The 18,337-nt window shown below is 41.6% G+C and overlaps 1 protein-coding gene across 2 annotated transcripts; it reads right to left on the bottom strand.

The window, feature by feature from the left end:
- Positions 1 to 1,801: 1,801 nt before the first annotated feature.
- LOC127225174 (cytochrome P450 4A12) lies at positions 1,802 to 16,066 on the bottom strand. Of its 2 annotated transcripts, XM_051188477.1 has the most exons (12): positions 15,817 to 16,066; positions 14,291 to 14,432; positions 13,625 to 13,669; positions 13,065 to 13,192; positions 7,321 to 7,445; positions 6,826 to 6,980; positions 6,296 to 6,402; positions 6,017 to 6,207; positions 5,784 to 5,917; positions 4,878 to 4,942; positions 4,654 to 4,730; positions 1,802 to 2,487 (listed from the first exon to the last, which is right to left on the bottom strand). In XM_051188477.1, the coding sequence occupies exons 1-12, from the start codon at positions 16,003 to 16,005 to the stop codon at positions 2,319 to 2,321; spliced, it is 1,527 nt and encodes a 508-aa protein (XP_051044434.1). In that variant the 5' UTR covers positions 16,006 to 16,066; the 3' UTR covers positions 1,802 to 2,318. The 2 variants fall into 2 exon arrangements, with proteins under 2 accessions (XP_051044434.1, XP_051044436.1); XM_051188479.1 differs by lacking the exon at positions 14,291 to 14,432 and having other exon boundaries at positions 15,817 to 16,016.
- Between the last annotated feature and the right edge of the window lie 2,271 nt (positions 16,067 to 18,337).

Raw genomic sequence — 18,337 nt, 5'->3', positions numbered from 1 at the left:
AAATGGATAGCTGGATCACATTGTCTCTGCATTGTGTGTCGGTTGATTGTTTCCTCCTCTTCCCAGAAGCTATATTAGTTAGATATATTCCAATAGTCTAAACATTTGTTGACTGTGCTATTAGAGAATATTCCAGAAAAAAATTCTGTATAGTCCAATGTACCAACGTCTCTTTCCTATATTCTGTTGTAGCAGTTACATGTTGAGATGTATAAGTCTAGTTGGACATCAGCTTCCCCAGTTCCATTCATTGAAGAGATTTTTCATTCTTCAACACATTCATTCCTACTAACTTTGTGGAAAAGCTTAATTGGTTGTAAATATGTGGCTTTGCTCCTGGTTTCTGAGTTCTGTTTCATTTGTCTATGTAACTGATCTCATCTTACATTCTTTTGCTTGTGGGTTTTTGTGGTGCAATTCAATGTGAATTATTATAATTCTCCCAACTTTGCTCTTTTTGCTCAATGTTCTCAGGCTACTTGGACCCCTTCTATAGTTCTATACAGTTTTCAGGGTGCTTTCAAATTTTCTTATGGATGTCCAACCTGTCCCTTTCTATTCCTTCTGAGAACATAGCTGACCTAATCTAGCTACCCGAAAAGCCAAGGAACTGGGAGCAAGGTACTGCCTGAAGGTAGTACAATGGCACGAAACCCACTCAGGGAAGCAGGAAAATGACAACATGTCCCAAGCAGAGGGCCTCGGGGAGTTCTGTCAATGGCATCCATGGTTGTGACCTAGAAATAGTTTGGAAAAATTGCTTTTACAAGAAACAAGAGAAGCAAGTTCAAGTTCAAATGAGGTATTAGAGGCAGAGACAACATTCTGGTGAACTCAATGCAATTGTATGGGTAATGTGTGTAGGCAACAGTAACCAGGGTCACTAGCAGCAGCACTTGGGCCGTAATCAGATATGGGTCCCATCTCCTTCAGGGTTGTCAGAGAGGGAGGCAGAGGTTCACCAAGGAATCCTGTGTGGGAGGCTGTTTGGGATCTCCCACTAGCAAGGCCTACTTTCCCTTTTGAGTTCATCCTGTGAAGCAAGCTGGCAGATGGCTTGGCTAAGGTTCCCGAGCCTCACATGACTGACCTAACCTGAAGACTTTTTTTGCTCAGATCAAATCAGGCTCTGGCTTGGTGCTCTGCTGAAGAATCAAATGTAAGGGGTGTTAATCCTTGAGTAGAATGGAGGCCTAATTAGTAAATGATATTAATCCTTTACTAGCCTGGAGGCCTGAAAGTCTTTTTTCACAAGAGCTGTGTTTCTACCTCTGAGTTCACAGACAAGAGCCTATTGTCTAAGCTCAGTCACATGAAAACCTTATAGTTGGGTGAGTGTACATATTAGATGTCACATAGGTAAGGCCCCCTAGAGCATGTGGAATCCATCTTGACAGTCTGAAGAGAATCCATAATTTGAGGCCTCCTTCCCTGGCCTCAAAAGGGATCTGTCACCTCCTAAAGTCTCTCTCACAGTTAGTTTCTCTTTTACCTCCCCCACCTTCAAAGAGGATAGGAACAACATGCCATATTGTGAACTTTATTACAGGGAAGAGAAAACATGGCAAAGTTTGCTTTAGAAATAAGCTATGAGCGGAGACTTTGAAGCAGAGATTTAGGTGGATATATGAGGTGACAGTCAGGGAGGGACTGGGTTAGGTTGATTGGGCAATAGCTCTCCTGACATGCATGTCCTAATCTTAGTAGAACTATGAGCATGGCCAGTATTATTACCACCTTGGGCACAAAGTGAACATACACATTGGAAAGATAGAGAGGTGATCTGGAAACCAAAGCAAAGATGGTGTCAGATTTTCATTCTTAGGAAGGCTCTTGAAACCCAGGAATGCAGCTCTAGATTATGTAAAAGAAAAACAGAGGAGGCATGGCAATAGCTGAGGGGCTAGCTTCATCCCAGTGAAATCATGTAAAATGTCTAATATTTAGAAGTGTAAGAGCACATATTCCTGTTGTAATTATTTACAGCATCAGTATAAAGCTCATTCAAGGACAGACAAGCAGCAGAAAGGAAAGAAAGACCCAGAAGAGCAGGAAGTATGAAAATCAGGGAACTTATTAAGGTGAAAGGAGGTCAGACATGCATTCAGGTAGAGAGACAGGTAGAGAGAAAAGCAGGTAGCAATTCTGGAAGAAGGTAAGGAAGAAAGACCGACAGACAAAGAGACAGGAAGCACACAGAAGGAGATGAATAAGGAGAGAAGAAAGGGCTATGAACAGATGGGCTGGGACAAGAGTGAGTGACAGGAAGACAAGATGGCAGGCAGCTTGCTATTGGAGCTGTCGTTATCCTGAGACGATTATTGGAGCTTTCTGAGACGAAGATGAATCCCATTCTTGGACTTCAACACAAGTCTTGGTATAGGGATGGGGATCCTGGTGAGATCTGGTAGCAGCTCAAAGCGGAGCAGGGTCAGGGCCACAGCCACCTTCAGCTCATTCATGGCAAACTGTTTCCCAATGCAGTTCCTGGGTCAGAAGGGGACAGTAAAATAAGTGGCCTCAGGCTCTTTCCTGGGTTGTGCAGGCATTGTCTTTTAGTGCCCTAGCATAGAACTTGGCATTCAGGGCACTCTTTCATGGGATTCAGCCTGACTCCTTTCCTTACAGGTCATATACATATGCTTCTGCCCTGGGCCCAATTCTTTCTGTCTTCAGCTTTCACAAATAGCCCTCTTTTCTGAGACTGACTCTAATCCTGCTTTGAGAGGTAGGGAATCAGCTAGTCTTTGGCTAGTTGACTCTCAACATTAAGAGTTTCTAATCCCCCAGTACAGATTCTATTGGTCAAGGCAACATGGGAGAAGGATGGGTCACACTCTTGGGACTCACTGTCTAGGGAAAAGGTCTCTATGATCCTCATATGGAGTCAGATGCTGATGGAGAAGTTCTTGGAGAACATACTGGATTGGGGATCCTTGAGCTCCTGCCTATCTGCCTCCCACTCAGTGGTAAGGCTCTCCCACTCCTCCTCAATCTACTAGCACCTGCAGCCCTCTAGTCCCATTCAGTGTCCTGTCCCAGACTTCACTGGTCCCTTAATCCCTTCTCATCATATTGACCCTCCCATCCTTTCAATCTATAATGTAGTGTCTAAATGTCTCAAACACAGCCACACCCCTGTGAGTGACTGCCTCCCCACCTCTTACCTGCCCAGCCCCTACTTTCTGTCTCAGCAAATGTTATAGAGGCCAAGGAGAACCCCCCTCCCTCTCCCTCCCCCTCTCCATCTCTTCCTCTCCCTCTTTATCTCCCTCTCTGCCTCACCCTCTCCCTTTCTCTCTGTCTCTTCTTCTCCCTCTCCCTCTGCCTCTCCCCACCCCATCTCCTTCTACATGCCCAAGGCCAGAACAGTGAGCAGCTAGCCCTCATTCTTCTGCCTGATGTTTCTTTCTTGAACACTCAAGGCACAATTGGTGCTTTATTTGAGGGCACAGCATAGTTCAAGGCCTAGGACAGTGCCAGGAACTTGGACCATTCAATTAACTTCTCAGTAAGTAAATGAAAGTATCAAAGAAGAAATGTCTGTTTCACACAGAGGTGTAAACCAATTTTCTGTTCTTGTTGATGAATCAGAGGCAGAACCTATGTCTCTGTGTTCCTGTCACAGCATAGGACTTGGAGCAGAGAAATATAACTTGGTTAACCATTTATTTTTTTATGTGAATTTAGCTACCTGATACTCCTCTATCTGCCAATGACCTCAGCATTGATCCCTAAGAGGAAGTATTCACTCTTAGGTAAACTCATTCTAGATAAACAATATGCTTACAGCCTATTCTGTGAAAATTGATTTTGCATGGCAGAAGCCACAGAATTGTGGATGCATAAAAGCTTTCCATCTCTTCATTACTTCTTCATCAATCTACATTCCACAAGGGGATTAGTCCTCTAGCCTTCATTTATTTTCACAGTATCTCTCTGAACTGTAACCTTTGAACTCAATGACTATTTCAGGAATGTTTGTTACTGTGCACGCTAGTATATGTTATAGATAGATCATGCCTAATGTACTGTCTCCATTTTTCAAATTGTCTAAGTGGATCATAGCCTTGCAGTGTAAAATCATTCTCCAAATTTTGCTCATTGGGAAATTCACTGCTAATATGCAGTGAAAATTTTGTTGAGTTAAAAATCAAATTTGTATAGGAGAAGACTCATTGGTATCCTCCTACCACAGTGGGCTCTACAATTTTCCAAACATGGCTTCAACATAATTCTAAAAACATGAAACATTTTTATATTCATTGTTTGACTGATTGATTGGTGAATTAAACAGAAGTGGTAAAATGAGTGGAGAATGATGGGGACATAAGTCATCCTTTAAGATATCTGGCTGATGAGGAAAACAAATGCCTAAGAGCCAGTTTACATGGGAAAACCTAAGTATGAACATCCTAGAAATAGTGAAAATGTCAACATATAGTGAAGTTTGAAACACTGTCACAAATCTATATGTTTTTTGGGAAAAATAGTCTGTCAAACAACCCATATTGCTTCCTTAAATACCAACTCTTTGGGGGATATAGAAATTGCATCCCACCCACAAACACCTGAAGATGTCATGTAGGAGCTTAGGGAATCACCCAGAGATTACCCTTTTCTCCACTCATCACACACAGTTGGACATCTCACCTTGCTCCTCCTGAGAAGGGCAGGAATGAGTGACTGTGTCGGGAAGACTCCGGTGCAAATCGAAAGGGGTCAAATACCTGCAGTGAAAATACCAGGGCCAGGGCAGGTAAGAGTCAAGCTTCTGATTTCAACTCATAAGAGAACAAAATGTTCAAAAGTAAGAGTAGGGCTAAGTACTGGTCCTGAGATACCTTCTCCTGACCTTTTCCCATTGCCCCTTATACCTCTGGGTTTGGCCACACAGTTGGGTTATGATGGAGGCCATAAAAGGAGAGCAGGACTGAGATACCTGTGGGATGAATAGTGCAAAGAGAGACCAGTTATGCCAATGGGATAGAGCACTTGCTCCCTTATTCAGCAGAGAACATGCACACACAATTGGCCCATATGCTAGAAATCATCACTTCGATCATAGGGAAGGAAGGTGGGCTTGGCAAAGCACTAAGCACAGGCTAGTTGCCAAAAGCCATGAACTCAAGTATAAGAACAAGAAAGCATCTGAGAATCACTATTATATTAAGTGAACTGATAACTCTCTTTCATCAAATGTTTTCCAGATCCTTTGCCACAGTCAACATTCACAAGAAACCTCCAAAAATGTACTATTGTATACCCATTCTTTTAGGTGAGATTCTAGAGTTTCAGCAAAACTGATCGTCTTTTCTTGTCCACACAGCTTCAGTGGGGCAGAGGGGGAAATCATACTCAGTGATAAATGATCCAGTAGGTCTTTTTTTTTTTTTTAACCATGATGTGGGAATCCTCAGTGAACCACATTTTATACATGACCTGGGAGTTCCTGACCTTTCTCATTTGCCTTCATCCATAGAAAGAAACACATCTTCTCAGGATTTACTGATTTCTCTTTTGTAACAAGTAATAATTTAATAATTAATGCCTAAGTGCTGAAATTAAATATAGAGGTTGACTTGTATTTACTGAGATGTTGGTAAATTCTAACTGTATGTAAAGAAATTCACACACTACATTCTAACTTAAAGTAAAAATCCCTTTATCACTATTGATAAGTTATGGGAAAGCCATTATACTTCACTAGTTCAGAACTCCTAAAGAAACAAGGAATCCCCATTCTTCTTTACCTCAGCTGAGTTGATCTGGGAAACTCATACCTTTGGGTAAAGAGCGTCCATCTGGGAAGGTGACAGGTGTGCTGAGATCTCTGCTCACACCTGGTACTGGTGGGTAGAGCCTCAGGGCCTCCTTGATGCACATGGTGGTGTAGGACATCTGGTCCAGGTGCTCCCTGAAATGAGTCCCATCTGAAAGTCAGACACAGCTAGTCTGACCAGGAACTCCCATTACCAGAAGACAGAACTCTCTTCTATCCTGAGCTCCCACTCACCAGGTGATAGAAGCTCCATCTCCTAGAAGACTCTGAACCTCCTCCCTGCATCTCTTCTGGTGTTCAGGGTGAGTGGCCAAAGCATAGAAGATCCACGAGATACCACTGGCTGTGGTGTCATGGCCTTCAAACATGAATGTATCCACTTCAGCACGCAGGTCCTTATCAGATAAGATGCTGCCATTTTCCATCTGGAGAAGGCCATAGATGAAAGAGCAATATTTGTTCATCACTCTGCAATTCTAGTCTCAAGCCTCTCATCTGGTTTCACATACTCACTCTGGCGAACAGGAGGATGTCCAGAAAATCCAATCGCCTTTTCTTTTTAGCCTTCTCCAGTTCTCCCTCATCTTGTAGCTGAGCCTTCCTTGATTTGATCACTTGATCTATCCAAGGAGGTTAGTTACCAGAATGAGATGAGAGTCAGCTCCCAAGAAGCTTGTGTACCCTCTTTTTCAACCTCTATTCCCCCCAGAGGTTAGGGTGTATATGGTCAAGGGTTGGGTAAGGTGTGATAGTCTAGCACATCTAACAGACATCAGGCTGCCCCTTGGGATAACAAATGGAGATCTTTTTGAATTCTTCTTGGATGTATTTCATTTAATATCACCAATGTGATGCCTCAGGTAACTAGTGAATATCATCCAGAACCCTACATCTTAGCTTCCTTGTACTAGGAAATTACCCAACATGAATTCATCTTACACCCTTCAGAGGACCAAAGGTCCTGGCTCTGCCTCTGAGATCATGGTTAACCTCTTTGGGCTGAGCCTGGTAAAAAGAATGGAGAGAAAAGAAACAAACAGAACCTGTGTGGTCATGGGCAAGTCGGTAGGCATTGATGGCTTGGCGACCATTAGAGGACAGGCTGTAGATGGTGTCATTCTGGTGAAAGATGTTCCTCACACGGAAAAAAAAGAGATTGTTCAAGTCCCCAACTGCTTGGATATAGGACTGGTATTTTCTGTGAACACAATGACAAACAGAGATATAACCCAGAGATAGAGTGATAATTCGTTAATTTGGACAGCGATAACGCTAGGACTCAGGTTGCTTCTGTCATATACCCTTGTAACCACCATGTTTTTAGAAGATTGCATGGCCATTCAGGCTTTCATCTGTCTGGGAATCCATGGTACATCTGAGCAGATTAGTGCCTGATCTAGAGTTAGAGTTTGGCCTAATTCTTACTGATAAGGAACAATCCTGTGTTTTGTGAATGTTAATATTTAAGCTGTTCCATCTCAGTGAGACCACATTATGTGGCAAGATCAAAGACCTTATAGTTCAGAGATGTTACTCACTTATCCAACTGGACACTACCCTCATGACTGAAGGCACACTTCATGATGGTGTCCAAGGTCATCAAGGAGATGTGTTGAAAGATCTCCAGGGTAGAATCCTGGCCAACAATCTGTTCCCATTTATCCTGTAAGGGAAATAGAAACCTGACACCAAGTCTCCAAGAAGGCTGGTGCTAACTAGACCAGACTTATTCCATTCCCTATATTTCTAGATACCATTTTCTGACTCCCTGTTCCAGATGTTGCAATGTCTGATTTTCACTGTTAACTTGGTTGGATTAAAAAAAAAAAAAAAAAAAAAAAACACCAAAGAGACTCCCTGGAAACTCACAGGACACTCCAGCCAGGGAAGCAGGTAGGCTAATTACTGACCTGTGCTCTCCTTCTGCCCCTCCAAATTAATTTCCCAGCTCTGCAACAGAACACCTCCTGCAGCCTCCCTTCCCCTCTATCCCCAGCTCCAGTGAACCCCCATAGATCTTCCCCTCCTAAACTCCCTCCCCAGCTGAAACTTTATCCTAATCCCCAACCCCAGCAGGAATTCACTGGCCACTCTAATTAGGGAAGCAAGTAGGTTAGCTGCAGAAATTTGCCCCTTCTTCTACTCCTCCAAGTCCTATTACCTAGTCTTAAGACCAGCTCTTAAGTAGACACACTGCTATGGCCTCTTCTCACTCTCTGTCCCCACTCCCAAGAGACTAACTAAGCAGATTCTGGTGGAACACCTGCTTTCTTCACCTTTATGAAACTCCTCCATCATCCACAGCTCATCCCCATTCATAAATCCCAGTACCCAGAAACAGATTTTACCTGGAACCCCCAGTGCTCACACCTAGCAGGACATGGAATATTTTCTTACAGGTAAAACACAGCCACCATGTACTCCTAAGACTCATAGAGGAAGTATAAACTAAGGAACAAAACACCTACTCAACAAAGACAAGACCAGATATCAGCACTCAGAATTACAATCTTCTCCATCCCAGATGCCTAGACACCAGAGTAAAAACACAGTCAACAACAGCCAGGACAATATCTCACTAGAGCCCAACAATGCCACCACAGCAGACCCTGAATATTCTCATACTTGAAGCACACGTATAAGACCATAAAACAGCCTTTATAAATATGATTTGTTTCCTTAAAAAGGAAACAAGTAAATCTCTTAAATAAATCTATGAAAACACAAAGCAACAGCTTACAGAATGGGAAAAGATTTTTTTTTACCAACTACACATCTGATAGAGAATTTGTTTTGTGTGTCCATTTGACACAAGTTAGAGTCATTAGAGATGAAGGAACTTCACTTAGATCTATGAGAACAGGCTGGAAAGCATTTTCTCAACTACTGATCAATGAGAGAGAGTCTGGGCCATGATCTGTGGTGACATCCCTGTGCTGGTGGTCCTGGGTTCTATAAGAAAGCAGGCTGAAAAAGCCATGCGAAGCAATCTAACAAACAGCACCCCTCCACGGCCTCTGCATCACCTCCTTCCTCCCTGTCCCAGCTCTGCGTGAGTTCCCGTTCTGACTGTCTCCAATGATGGACTATGATCTGGAAGTGTATGCCAAATAAACCTTTTCCTCCCCAACTTACTTTTGGTCATGGTATTTCATCACAGCATCAAAAACCCTAAGACAAAGACTATCACTCAAAAATATATAAAGAATTCAAGATATCAAAGAAACAAATGACCCAATTAAAAATGGAGTACAGATCTAAACAGAATTCTCAACAGAGGAAACTCAAATGGTTGAGAACACTTTAAAAAAAAATACTCAACATCCTTAGCCATCAGGGAAGTGCAAATCAAAGGTACTTTGACATTCCATCTTATACCTGTCAAAATGGCTAAGATCAACAAAACAAATGACAGCTCATGCTGGTGAGGAGGCAGAATAAGAGGAACACTCTCCCATTGCTGGTGGGAGTGAAAACTTGTGAAGCCACTATGGAAATCAGTTTGGTGATTCCTTGAGAAGGTGGGAACTGATCTACCTCATGATCCAGCTATACCATACTTGGGAATATATCCAAAGGATACTTCATCCTATCACAGAGACACTTGGTCAACCATGTTCATTGCTGATCTCTTCCTAATAGCCATAAATTGGAAACAACCTAGATGTCCCTCAACAAAAGAATATATAAAGAAAAAGTGGTACATTTAGACAATGAAGTATTACTCAGCCATTAAAAACAAGGACATTGTGAAATTTACAGCCAAATGGATATAACTAGGGAAGAATCATCCTGAGTGAGGTATTCCAGGCTCAAAATAAAAACATATTGAGTATATATTTTCTTATATGAGTATAGTAGCTGTACAACCAATAATAACCAAGCTACAATCCAGAGAATCATAGAGGATAGGTATAGAGTAAAGGACTGAAGGGAACTAGATCTTGTTAGGAAAGGGAAATTGAATAGAAAGATGTGGATAAAGGGGATGGGACTGGAATTGGAGGATCAAGTGGGGAGGAGAAGGCAAAAGGGGGTTGCAGGAGGGAATACAAGGAGAGATAACTAAAGTTGAGGCACATTTAAAGAATAGTATGGAAACCTACTATGGCAGGAAAATCCTAAATTATATACATATATCAAGGTGGTCTAAATGAAATCACCAAATAATGGGGGAGATTGAGTCCCAGCTGGCCCTCTCTTCACCAAACCAAGCTTCCAGTACTGGGATTGGTTACATATCTAAGTTATTGGTCAAAGAAACCCCCACAGGGATCCTCAAACAACCTGGGCTGCTGCCAAGACTGTAGTTGACTTTCTACAAACTGACAGCTAGGCACTATTGTTAAAGACAACACCTATACATCCCATTGAGGGTGGAGATATAGAGCTGGTGCCTACATAGAGCCTTCACCCCTGCATTCCAGCATCTTTGGTAGAGGAAAGTACTCTGCATGTTATCAAAAGAGATACATAACACCAAGACAGCCTCAAACTTTCTATAGACAATGGTGTATTACCTGCAAGATATACTAGGACAATGGTGGCACAAAATTGTGGGCATAAATAACCACATCTTATTTGGCTTAAGGTCCACTCCACGAGATAGAAGCCATACTCAATACTTCTTGAGTGACCAAGAACCTGAGACCGGATAGCCCAAAGACATAGAGTAAAACTAAATAATATTGATATAAAAATAAAAATTTAGTGATAAAATAACTCCTAATGATATTCTGCTATACTCATAGATGAGTGCCTAGTCAGCCACTTTCAGAGCAGCTTTCTCCATTAGTATATAAGAACAAATATAGAGACCCACAGCCATACATTATGCAGAGTAAGGAACCTTGAAACACTTATCCTTAAATGGGATGTTTCCATCAAATCTCCCTCCTCAGAGCTCAGAGAACCCCACACAAGAGGAAGCAGAGAAAGTATGAGTCATAAGGGATGGAGTATACCAAGAAAACAATGCCCTTTAAATCAACATGAACAGAGTTAATATGAACTCACAGAGACTTAAGCAGCATGCATTGACTGGCATGTGTGGGTCTGTACTAGGTCCTCTGATTATTTATTACAGCTTCTAGTTGAGTGTCCGATTCCTGAGTGTATGAATAAATGGGTCTCTGATTCTTGTGCCTTCTCTTGAGCTCCTTTTCTCCTGTTGGCTTGTTTTGTCTACCTTCAATGTGATAGTTTTTGTTTTAGCTTTTTATATTTTATATTTTGTTATATTTTTAAAAGAATTAATTAAGTAAGTAAGTAATTGAGTGAATGAAAGCATGCATAGCTACTCGGATAAGGTTAACAATTGTCATTTATATCTTCTGGGAGAAAAAAAAATCTGTTTTCTCCAATGGACTGATGATACTGGGTATAACAACCATTGCAGAGCAGGTCTCATGTGGCCAACATATAATTGACTCCACAGTTTTTTGTGTGTGTGCTTTTATTTGGTTATATTTTGTTTTTTTTTTTCTTTCTGGGTGGAGTTTTATTTTGTTTTCTTAGTTGTGGGGTTTTTGTTGATATTGTATTGGGTTTTTGTTTGAGTTTATATAACTTGAATTTGGGAGTGTAGAAGGGGAATAAGATCTGGAAGGACTTTGGGGAGAGGAAGAATTTGACTAAAATATATTTAAATTTTAAAATTGCTTTAAATAGCAAAAATATAAAAAAATACATTTTAGGTATAATAGAGAAGAGAGAGAGAGAGAGAGAGAGAGAGAGAGAGAGAGAGAGAGAGAGAATACAGATAGACAGACCAAGGGCATCACTGAAGCAAACCTTTGAGTATCTCTGTGTAGGCATTTGTAGAATTGACTTAGGTAGTAAGAATTTTCATGAATGAGAACATCACCATTCTATGGGTTAGGGTTCCAGACTAAACAGAAAAGGGACAAAGGAGAAAGTCAAAAAAGTGTTGGTATTTCTCTTGTCTATTTCTGACTGGGATCATGAAACAACTACCCATTCTTTCTCCACCACAGTGGACTGGTATCCTCTGAAGTGAGCCAAAATAAACCCTCCCTCCCTTTGACAGCTTTTTCCTCGGGTCTTTAATCTCATCAATAACAGAAATAGCTAGTATAGACATCTTTTAAAAGACTAAGTGTGAAAAAAAATATTTGTAGTCTGATACCTATTTCTCAGGGGAAAATTATAAAATTACATATCTTTGCTTTTAGTTTTGTGAATCAGTTACAACCTTTCAGTTAATAAAGAGGACCCCAGAGAACCCTTTATTTTTCTGACAGATGAATGGAATTTGAAAGAAGTAATGGAAACACAATTATGATATATAATAAAATAGTCAAGGAGAAGAAAGCCCATGGGCCTGCACATGTGTTCCTAATGGGGATCATCTTGATCTATAAGTCTTTTTCATTCGTCCCAGAGTACCAGGTGATCCTACATTCAAAACAGCTGGACAAAGCAGCCTTACAGACTACAGCTAGGATTTCTGCATCTTCTTAGAATCCCCCATGACAGCGCCCCTTACCAGCAGGAAGTAGTTTGGAAAGAACGACGCCCAAATTCCCAAATATTGTCTATAAATGTTTGTTTTCAGTTAAATGGACTTGGTTATATAAAATAAATTAATTAATTAAAAAAATAAAGTGGAATGTGATAGAGACAAAAAAAATGTTCAATGAGCATTATAAAATCAGAAATTTAGAGTATCTAGTTTATCTGTGAGAAAATGGCCCTGGTGTGCATTTCATTGCATGTGTCTTTCAATTCTATGTAGGACAGAGTGGCATCTTGGTGATTAGGCCTGATCACTGGAGCTGCCATGCTCAGGACAGCCAGGGACAACTAATATGGTTGCCTGGAAGGATTTACTATTTGTCAAGTATGCTGTTAGATTTGGCCATGTACCCACTATGATTTCTCTTCTCATCTCTTCTCCTCTTCTCTTCTCGTCTCTTCTCTCTTCTCCTCTTTTCTTCCCTTTCCTCCCCTTCTCTCCTCCATTCCCTCCACTCCCTCTCCTCTTCCCTCCCTTCTCTTCCTCTTCTCTCCCCTGTGTTTTCCTTTCCTCTTCTGTCCTCCCCCTATCTGAATCCTCTTTATGCACTGACTTTTGAGGAACCTATTTCATATGATGAATTGAGTGTTATTCCATGTGACTGTGTCTGATGGCTTCTACATTAAAGAGTTGAATCTGAGTATGTGCTGAATCTGAGTGGGTGTATGGACATGAGAGTGAAAGGGGTGGGGAAGAGGAAGAGAGGGAATGAAAGAGAGAGGCACACATAGAGAGAAGACTCACCAGCATTACATGAACAGAATCTGCCATGATTCTCACATAAGGCCTCAGGATATCATAGTGGAAAGCTGGAGTCAACATTCTTCGGTGCTGGAACCATGTCTCTCCATTCAACAGAAGCAAACCATACCCTGGACAGAGATAGTTGTGTGAATGAGTGTGTGAGCAATGGGATTAGAAGACTAGGCTCAATTTGGAGAGACAAACATTGGAGATCTTAGAGGAACTGGAAGACAATAAAGATGGAAAAGACTAATACTTTTCAATAATATGTTTTACCCAGTTGGTCTAGTACTTACGATGTGATTATGACAGCTACAAGATAAAAATTTAAAATAGTGAGGGAAGGGTATAGAAGGACATACATGTTTGGCCAAGAATTCTGGTAAATAGGAGATATGGAAACATAGGGAAGAGGTTAAGGAAAGAAATGAAATTACAAGTAAGGGATATATCTTGAAGTTAATTGCTCATCTCCCATTGGTCTCAATGAGTCAAGAAACAGTTCTTGGCAAACCCATGTGGAGAGTAACTACAGATAGTATTTATATTGTTGTACATACCAATCCAAGGAGCTAGAAATCTGTAAGAACCATGAGCTTTTGGGTCTGAAAAAAAGTGAGGCATTGTTAGAAAGAAAGAAAGATGAAGTGGCCTGAGATGACTGCAGATAAGACCAGAGAGCACCATGAAATCTTGGTAACTGTCTACTGAGTTTGCCTCATGCTACCTCCCACTGTCTCCCATTCCCTTCTTGACACTTTGGCTTAGGGAGGCAACCTCCCTACACCAGAAACTAAATATCCAAAGGATTAGAATGGTGATTTAGCAAGAAACATAGATTCTTATGTCCCCAACTCCAAGGAATAGCACAATCTTGTGGTTGCTAGTAGTTTAGTCATCCACAATGCAAAACAGAACAATTAGGAGATTCAAACCCATGCCACTATAGATATGAAATGTATTTTTATATACAACTGACCACCTCAATTTAGTTCAAAAAATGGTAAATAAATTGGACTCATACTACTATTTTAATGTTGCACAGTGCTAAGTACCAAGAAAGTATTAAGCAAGTATTGCTGGCTTTATGCAAGGTTGTGAGCAGAAAAAGGAAAGGTACTCTTTAGGCATTGGTAACTGAATTGTCACTTCTTCCTGTAACTTCACAGACCCAGATATAAACCCAGAATGAAAGGTCCACAGTGGTGTCAGAGTTTCACCCTTACCTGATCTCCCCAGAATCACTTTCATGTAATCAGGGTCATACACTTGGAAGCGCAGTTTGGTCCCCCAAAGCCACTGTGGGCAGGCACTTGGGAATTTCTTTACCCGTGATAGAATATCTTGAAGCTCCTGGTCCTTGGGGATCTGATATCAGTAGAGAAATAAATCACTAAAAATCCTTGGTGCTACATGTGGTGACTCGTGTTTGTAATCCCAACACAACACTTGGGAGGCTGAAGCCTCTGTTCTCTGTTCTCTGTTCTATGAAGCTACATAGTGAGTCCCAGGCCAGCCTGGTTTACCTTACAAGACACTGTCGAAAAAGAAAAAAAAAACCCTAACAAAAACCCCTAACAAAACAAAAACAAGCAAACAAACAAAAACTTCAAGAGTAAGGTAAAAAGAAACCATTTGTAGTTCTTGACTTTAAATAAAAAAGCAGAACAACTTCAGGGACATGGTGAGGATGATTCAGCAGAACCTAAAAATTGGAGCCCAGCTTGATGCCTGTCTGTGCTATCCTCAAGACCTTTGCTCTCTCCCTTGATCTTAACCTGATGCTATGGTCCTGTTAGATAAAACTGTATTCCCCAGAAGCTTGCTCCATAACTTCATCTCTGGCTCATATTCCAAACACTCTATCTCCTCTTAAATGTGTTCAGTATGCAACCCTTGCCACGTTGCCCCTCTCTGCAACCTTTTACTTTAGTTCTGTGCCTATTCCCCCAGAGGTGACAGAGGCTCTCCCAGATCCTAGGCTACATTTTTCTCTCCTTTCTGGAAGACTGTACACTTGTGCCAGGCCCTTGGTTGGGTACTGTGGTACAGTTGCTTAGCAACAAGGAGTACACACTACAGGGTTGCAGAAGGAGAGCCCAAAAATAAATGGACTTTGAATAATAGTGTGTCTCTAGCAATGGCCCTTACATCTGTACAACTTTCCTGACTCTTAGGATTTAAACCAATCATTTAAATCATTTACCCAATCAGCTCTTCCAATCTGAGGTAAACCTATATGATCAGTTGCTTCACCCAATAGCAAAGTGAGTTCCTTTAGCAAACCTGAAACCCCCTGTGATTCCTGTCTGTTGTTACCATGCACGGGACAGATTCTACCACACTAATAGTCATGTTCTCAAACAAGCTCTGTGCTAGTAGGAAAGTATGAAGAGAAACTGGGGCAGGGAACCACCAAGAAGTCCAGCATTTGAGAACAGGTGAGGCTGCGGGAGTTACTCAACCTGGAAAGGACCAACAACAACCTCCAAAGTCTAGGGCCCTCAAAACAGATCTGCATAAGGAAGAAGTATGCAGCAGAGCTAATAGTAGTAAGACAATGTTCTTGTGAGCAGTGAGCCCCTGTAGCTGAAGCAAGCACAACCTCAGATGTGTTCCATTCTGAGCAGAATGTTCCATGAAGGACCTGTGCTTGTTTTATTGCAAGCTCTGATATCTGTAAATTTGGTGGCTATTCTCTGAGACCCCTATCCTCCCTGCTCCCCCACCCACCCTTCCCTTTCCTTCATACCTTGTGCCCAAAGAACCAGTGGGAAGGTGGGGATGGGAACTGCTGAGTATGTTTGAGTAGCCATTGCCTGCGCACGTAGAAATGGACCATCTTGAAGAGCAGCAGGAGCAGGCTAAGCACAAAGGCTACTTGGAGGAAGCCAAAGATGCTTCCTGGAAATCTGGTGGGGCTCAGAGCAGAGACACTCATGATACAACAGCTTTCTGGATCACTGACTGTCCCTCACTTTCGCTGAACACTCTCTTGTCTACAAGTCCCAGGAAGACTGCCCCACCTACTTGTGGGAGGGACGTGGGTGTGAGCAGAGCTTTATTTCAAGACCAGAGTTGATCAACCTGAACAACCTACTTTGGGAAACTGAAATGAAAGACATATCAAGTGACAGTGGTTAAATGTCACTTTGTCCACATAGCTCACAAATATTTGTGAAAGAGCTACAAAAGAGAGGGTGAAGGCTGACTTCAAGGAGTTCATGGGTTAGCTTACCAAAAGTTCATTAGAACTGGCTGCACTGATTCCAAGATTTTAGAAATGGAAAATTATGGCAAAAACGTAAAATAAAGGGTTACACGGGGGAAAGTCATTGAAAGAGTGTCAGAGCTGTCTGTGCCAGCATCCTCTGAAATAATCCCCTGATCTTGTCACATTCACCATCCAGTTATGACCCACAATGACTGTGCTGGTGAATGGTGTATTGAACTTAGATTCAGGAAGTTTAAGCTGCATTACATATACACCCAGGAACTTAGCCTCTCTCAGCTAAGCATCCTCGTTTACAATGTGAGATCTTAATCCCTTTCTAGATATCTAATAAGATACACTTTTTTTCATCATTAAACAAATTTATTGAACTGACAGTCTTGTGATAAGTGACAGAAATCAGTATTGGTACAATAAACTTAGATAAGGTTGTATTAGAGGAGGAAGTGCTGAGTTAGTTGCTTTCCTGTTGTTAAGATAAATCATAGTGATCAAGGCAACTTATAGAAAGAGGATTCAATTGGGCTTATGGTTCCAGCGGGATACATGTCCATCATGGCAGAGAGGCATGGTGGCTAGTTAGAGCAAGAAGCTGAGAATTTGTATCTTCAACTACAGGCAGAAAGAGAGAATTGGAAGTGGGGTGAGACTCTGAATTCTCTAAGGTCTCTACTAATGATAAATTTCCCCAGCAAGGCTTTACCACCTCCCCACTCTGCGCCACCAGGTACAGACCACGTTTGCAAACATCTGAGCCTATGGGGGACATTTCTCATTTAAACCACCACAACTGTCTACAACAGGTGGAAAATCTAAAACAGAATCGAGTCCTGAAGGATGAACAGGAAACCACCCATGTGAAGGGACAGCCACCAATGAAGTCAGGCAGGGCATGGAATGAAAATGTTTTCATATTCAGGGTCTTCACTCTCACTTTTCCATGATTTTCTAAGGTCAACAACGAAAGTTCCAAAGCAAAAGATGTTTCAGGAAGAACCCTACAGAAGCCATCTCTCCTGAGACTGAAACTTGGCCTGCTTCATTGTTCTATTTCTTCCCTGAATTCTGAGCTCCATCAGAACCCATGCAGTTATGAATACCTTGATCCACTCAATACTACCTGTTTCTGAGGTTATTTTCCTCCTTGAGTTTTTCAAACTCAGGCTCATAATTGCTAATATGAACTAAACATATTTTGTTCAAAGTGATGATCAGCCTTTGCTTGTCTTCTCTCCTAATTACCCTATAAACCAATGTAAAAATTTAAACATATCAATCTAAAGTAGAAAACCAAGGATCATTCTGTAGCAAGCTTCCTATTGGGCCACCAACCTGCTCCAAAATCATGACACAGAGACTTGTTATGAATGCTCAGCCTTAGCTTATGCTTGCCCCACTGTTTTTCTTCCATGTTTTGCCTCGAGCTTTTTATCTTCCTTTTGTTCTGCATGTCCTACTCCATGTCTGTCTGTCTGGTGACTGCCTGGCTGGACCCGAGCATCTCCCTCTCTTTCTCCCTTTCTCCCTCCCTCCCTCCCTCTCTCTCTCTCTCTCTCTCTCTCTCTCTCTCTCTCTCTCTCTCTCTTTCTCTCTCTCTCCCTTTCTCTCTCTCTCTCCCTCTCCCTTTCTCTCTCTCTCTCTCCCCTCTCTCTTTCTCTTTTCCCCTCCATCTTCAGATTTCTCCACTTACTTTTTCTCTCCACCTGCCAGCCCCACCTATCTCTCTACTGCCTAGCTACTGGCAATTCAGCTCTTTATTAGACCGATCAAGTGCCTCAGGCAGGCAAGGTAAAACAAATGCAACACATCTTAAACAAATGCAAACATATCCTTGCCTAAGTTAACATAATTTCCATAGCATCATTCAGATGGTGAGATTTGCCCTCAGAGACTGTATAAAAGCAAAATCTAATATTAACCTTAACCATTAGTGTGAAGAAAGTGAGGACTAGGCTGAGCAACTCTGATTATAGCAGGACCATTCTATGTCAGTTATGGTTTTCTGGTTTATTATTGGTTTGGGGTGTGTGTGTGTGTGTGT

The sequence above is a fragment of the Phodopus roborovskii genome, unplaced genomic scaffold (assembly GCF_943737965.1).
Source record: "Phodopus roborovskii unplaced genomic scaffold, PHOROB, whole genome shotgun sequence".
Lineage (NCBI taxonomy): Eukaryota > Metazoa > Chordata > Mammalia > Rodentia > Cricetidae > Phodopus > Phodopus roborovskii.
Note: the sequence above shows the minus strand (reverse complement) of the source record. Positions and strands in the feature narration are given on the sequence as shown.

What these genes read in the sequence shown, in the direction of transcription:
- LOC127225174 (XM_051188477.1), bottom strand. Translation starts at nt 16,005, where the DNA reads ATGAGTGTCTCTGCTCTGAGCCCCACCAGATTTCCAGGAAGCATCTTT. An exon ending in ACTTGCCCATGACCACACAG is followed by an intron (nt 6,403 to 6,825) that starts GTTCTGTTTGTT and finishes CTCCTTGGATAG; the next exon opens with ATCAAGTGATCAAATCAAGG. An exon ending in ACATCCTCCTGTTCGCCAGA is followed by an intron (nt 6,208 to 6,295) that starts GTGAGTATGTGA and finishes GGCCTTCTCCAG; the next exon opens with ATGGAAAATGGCAGCATCTT.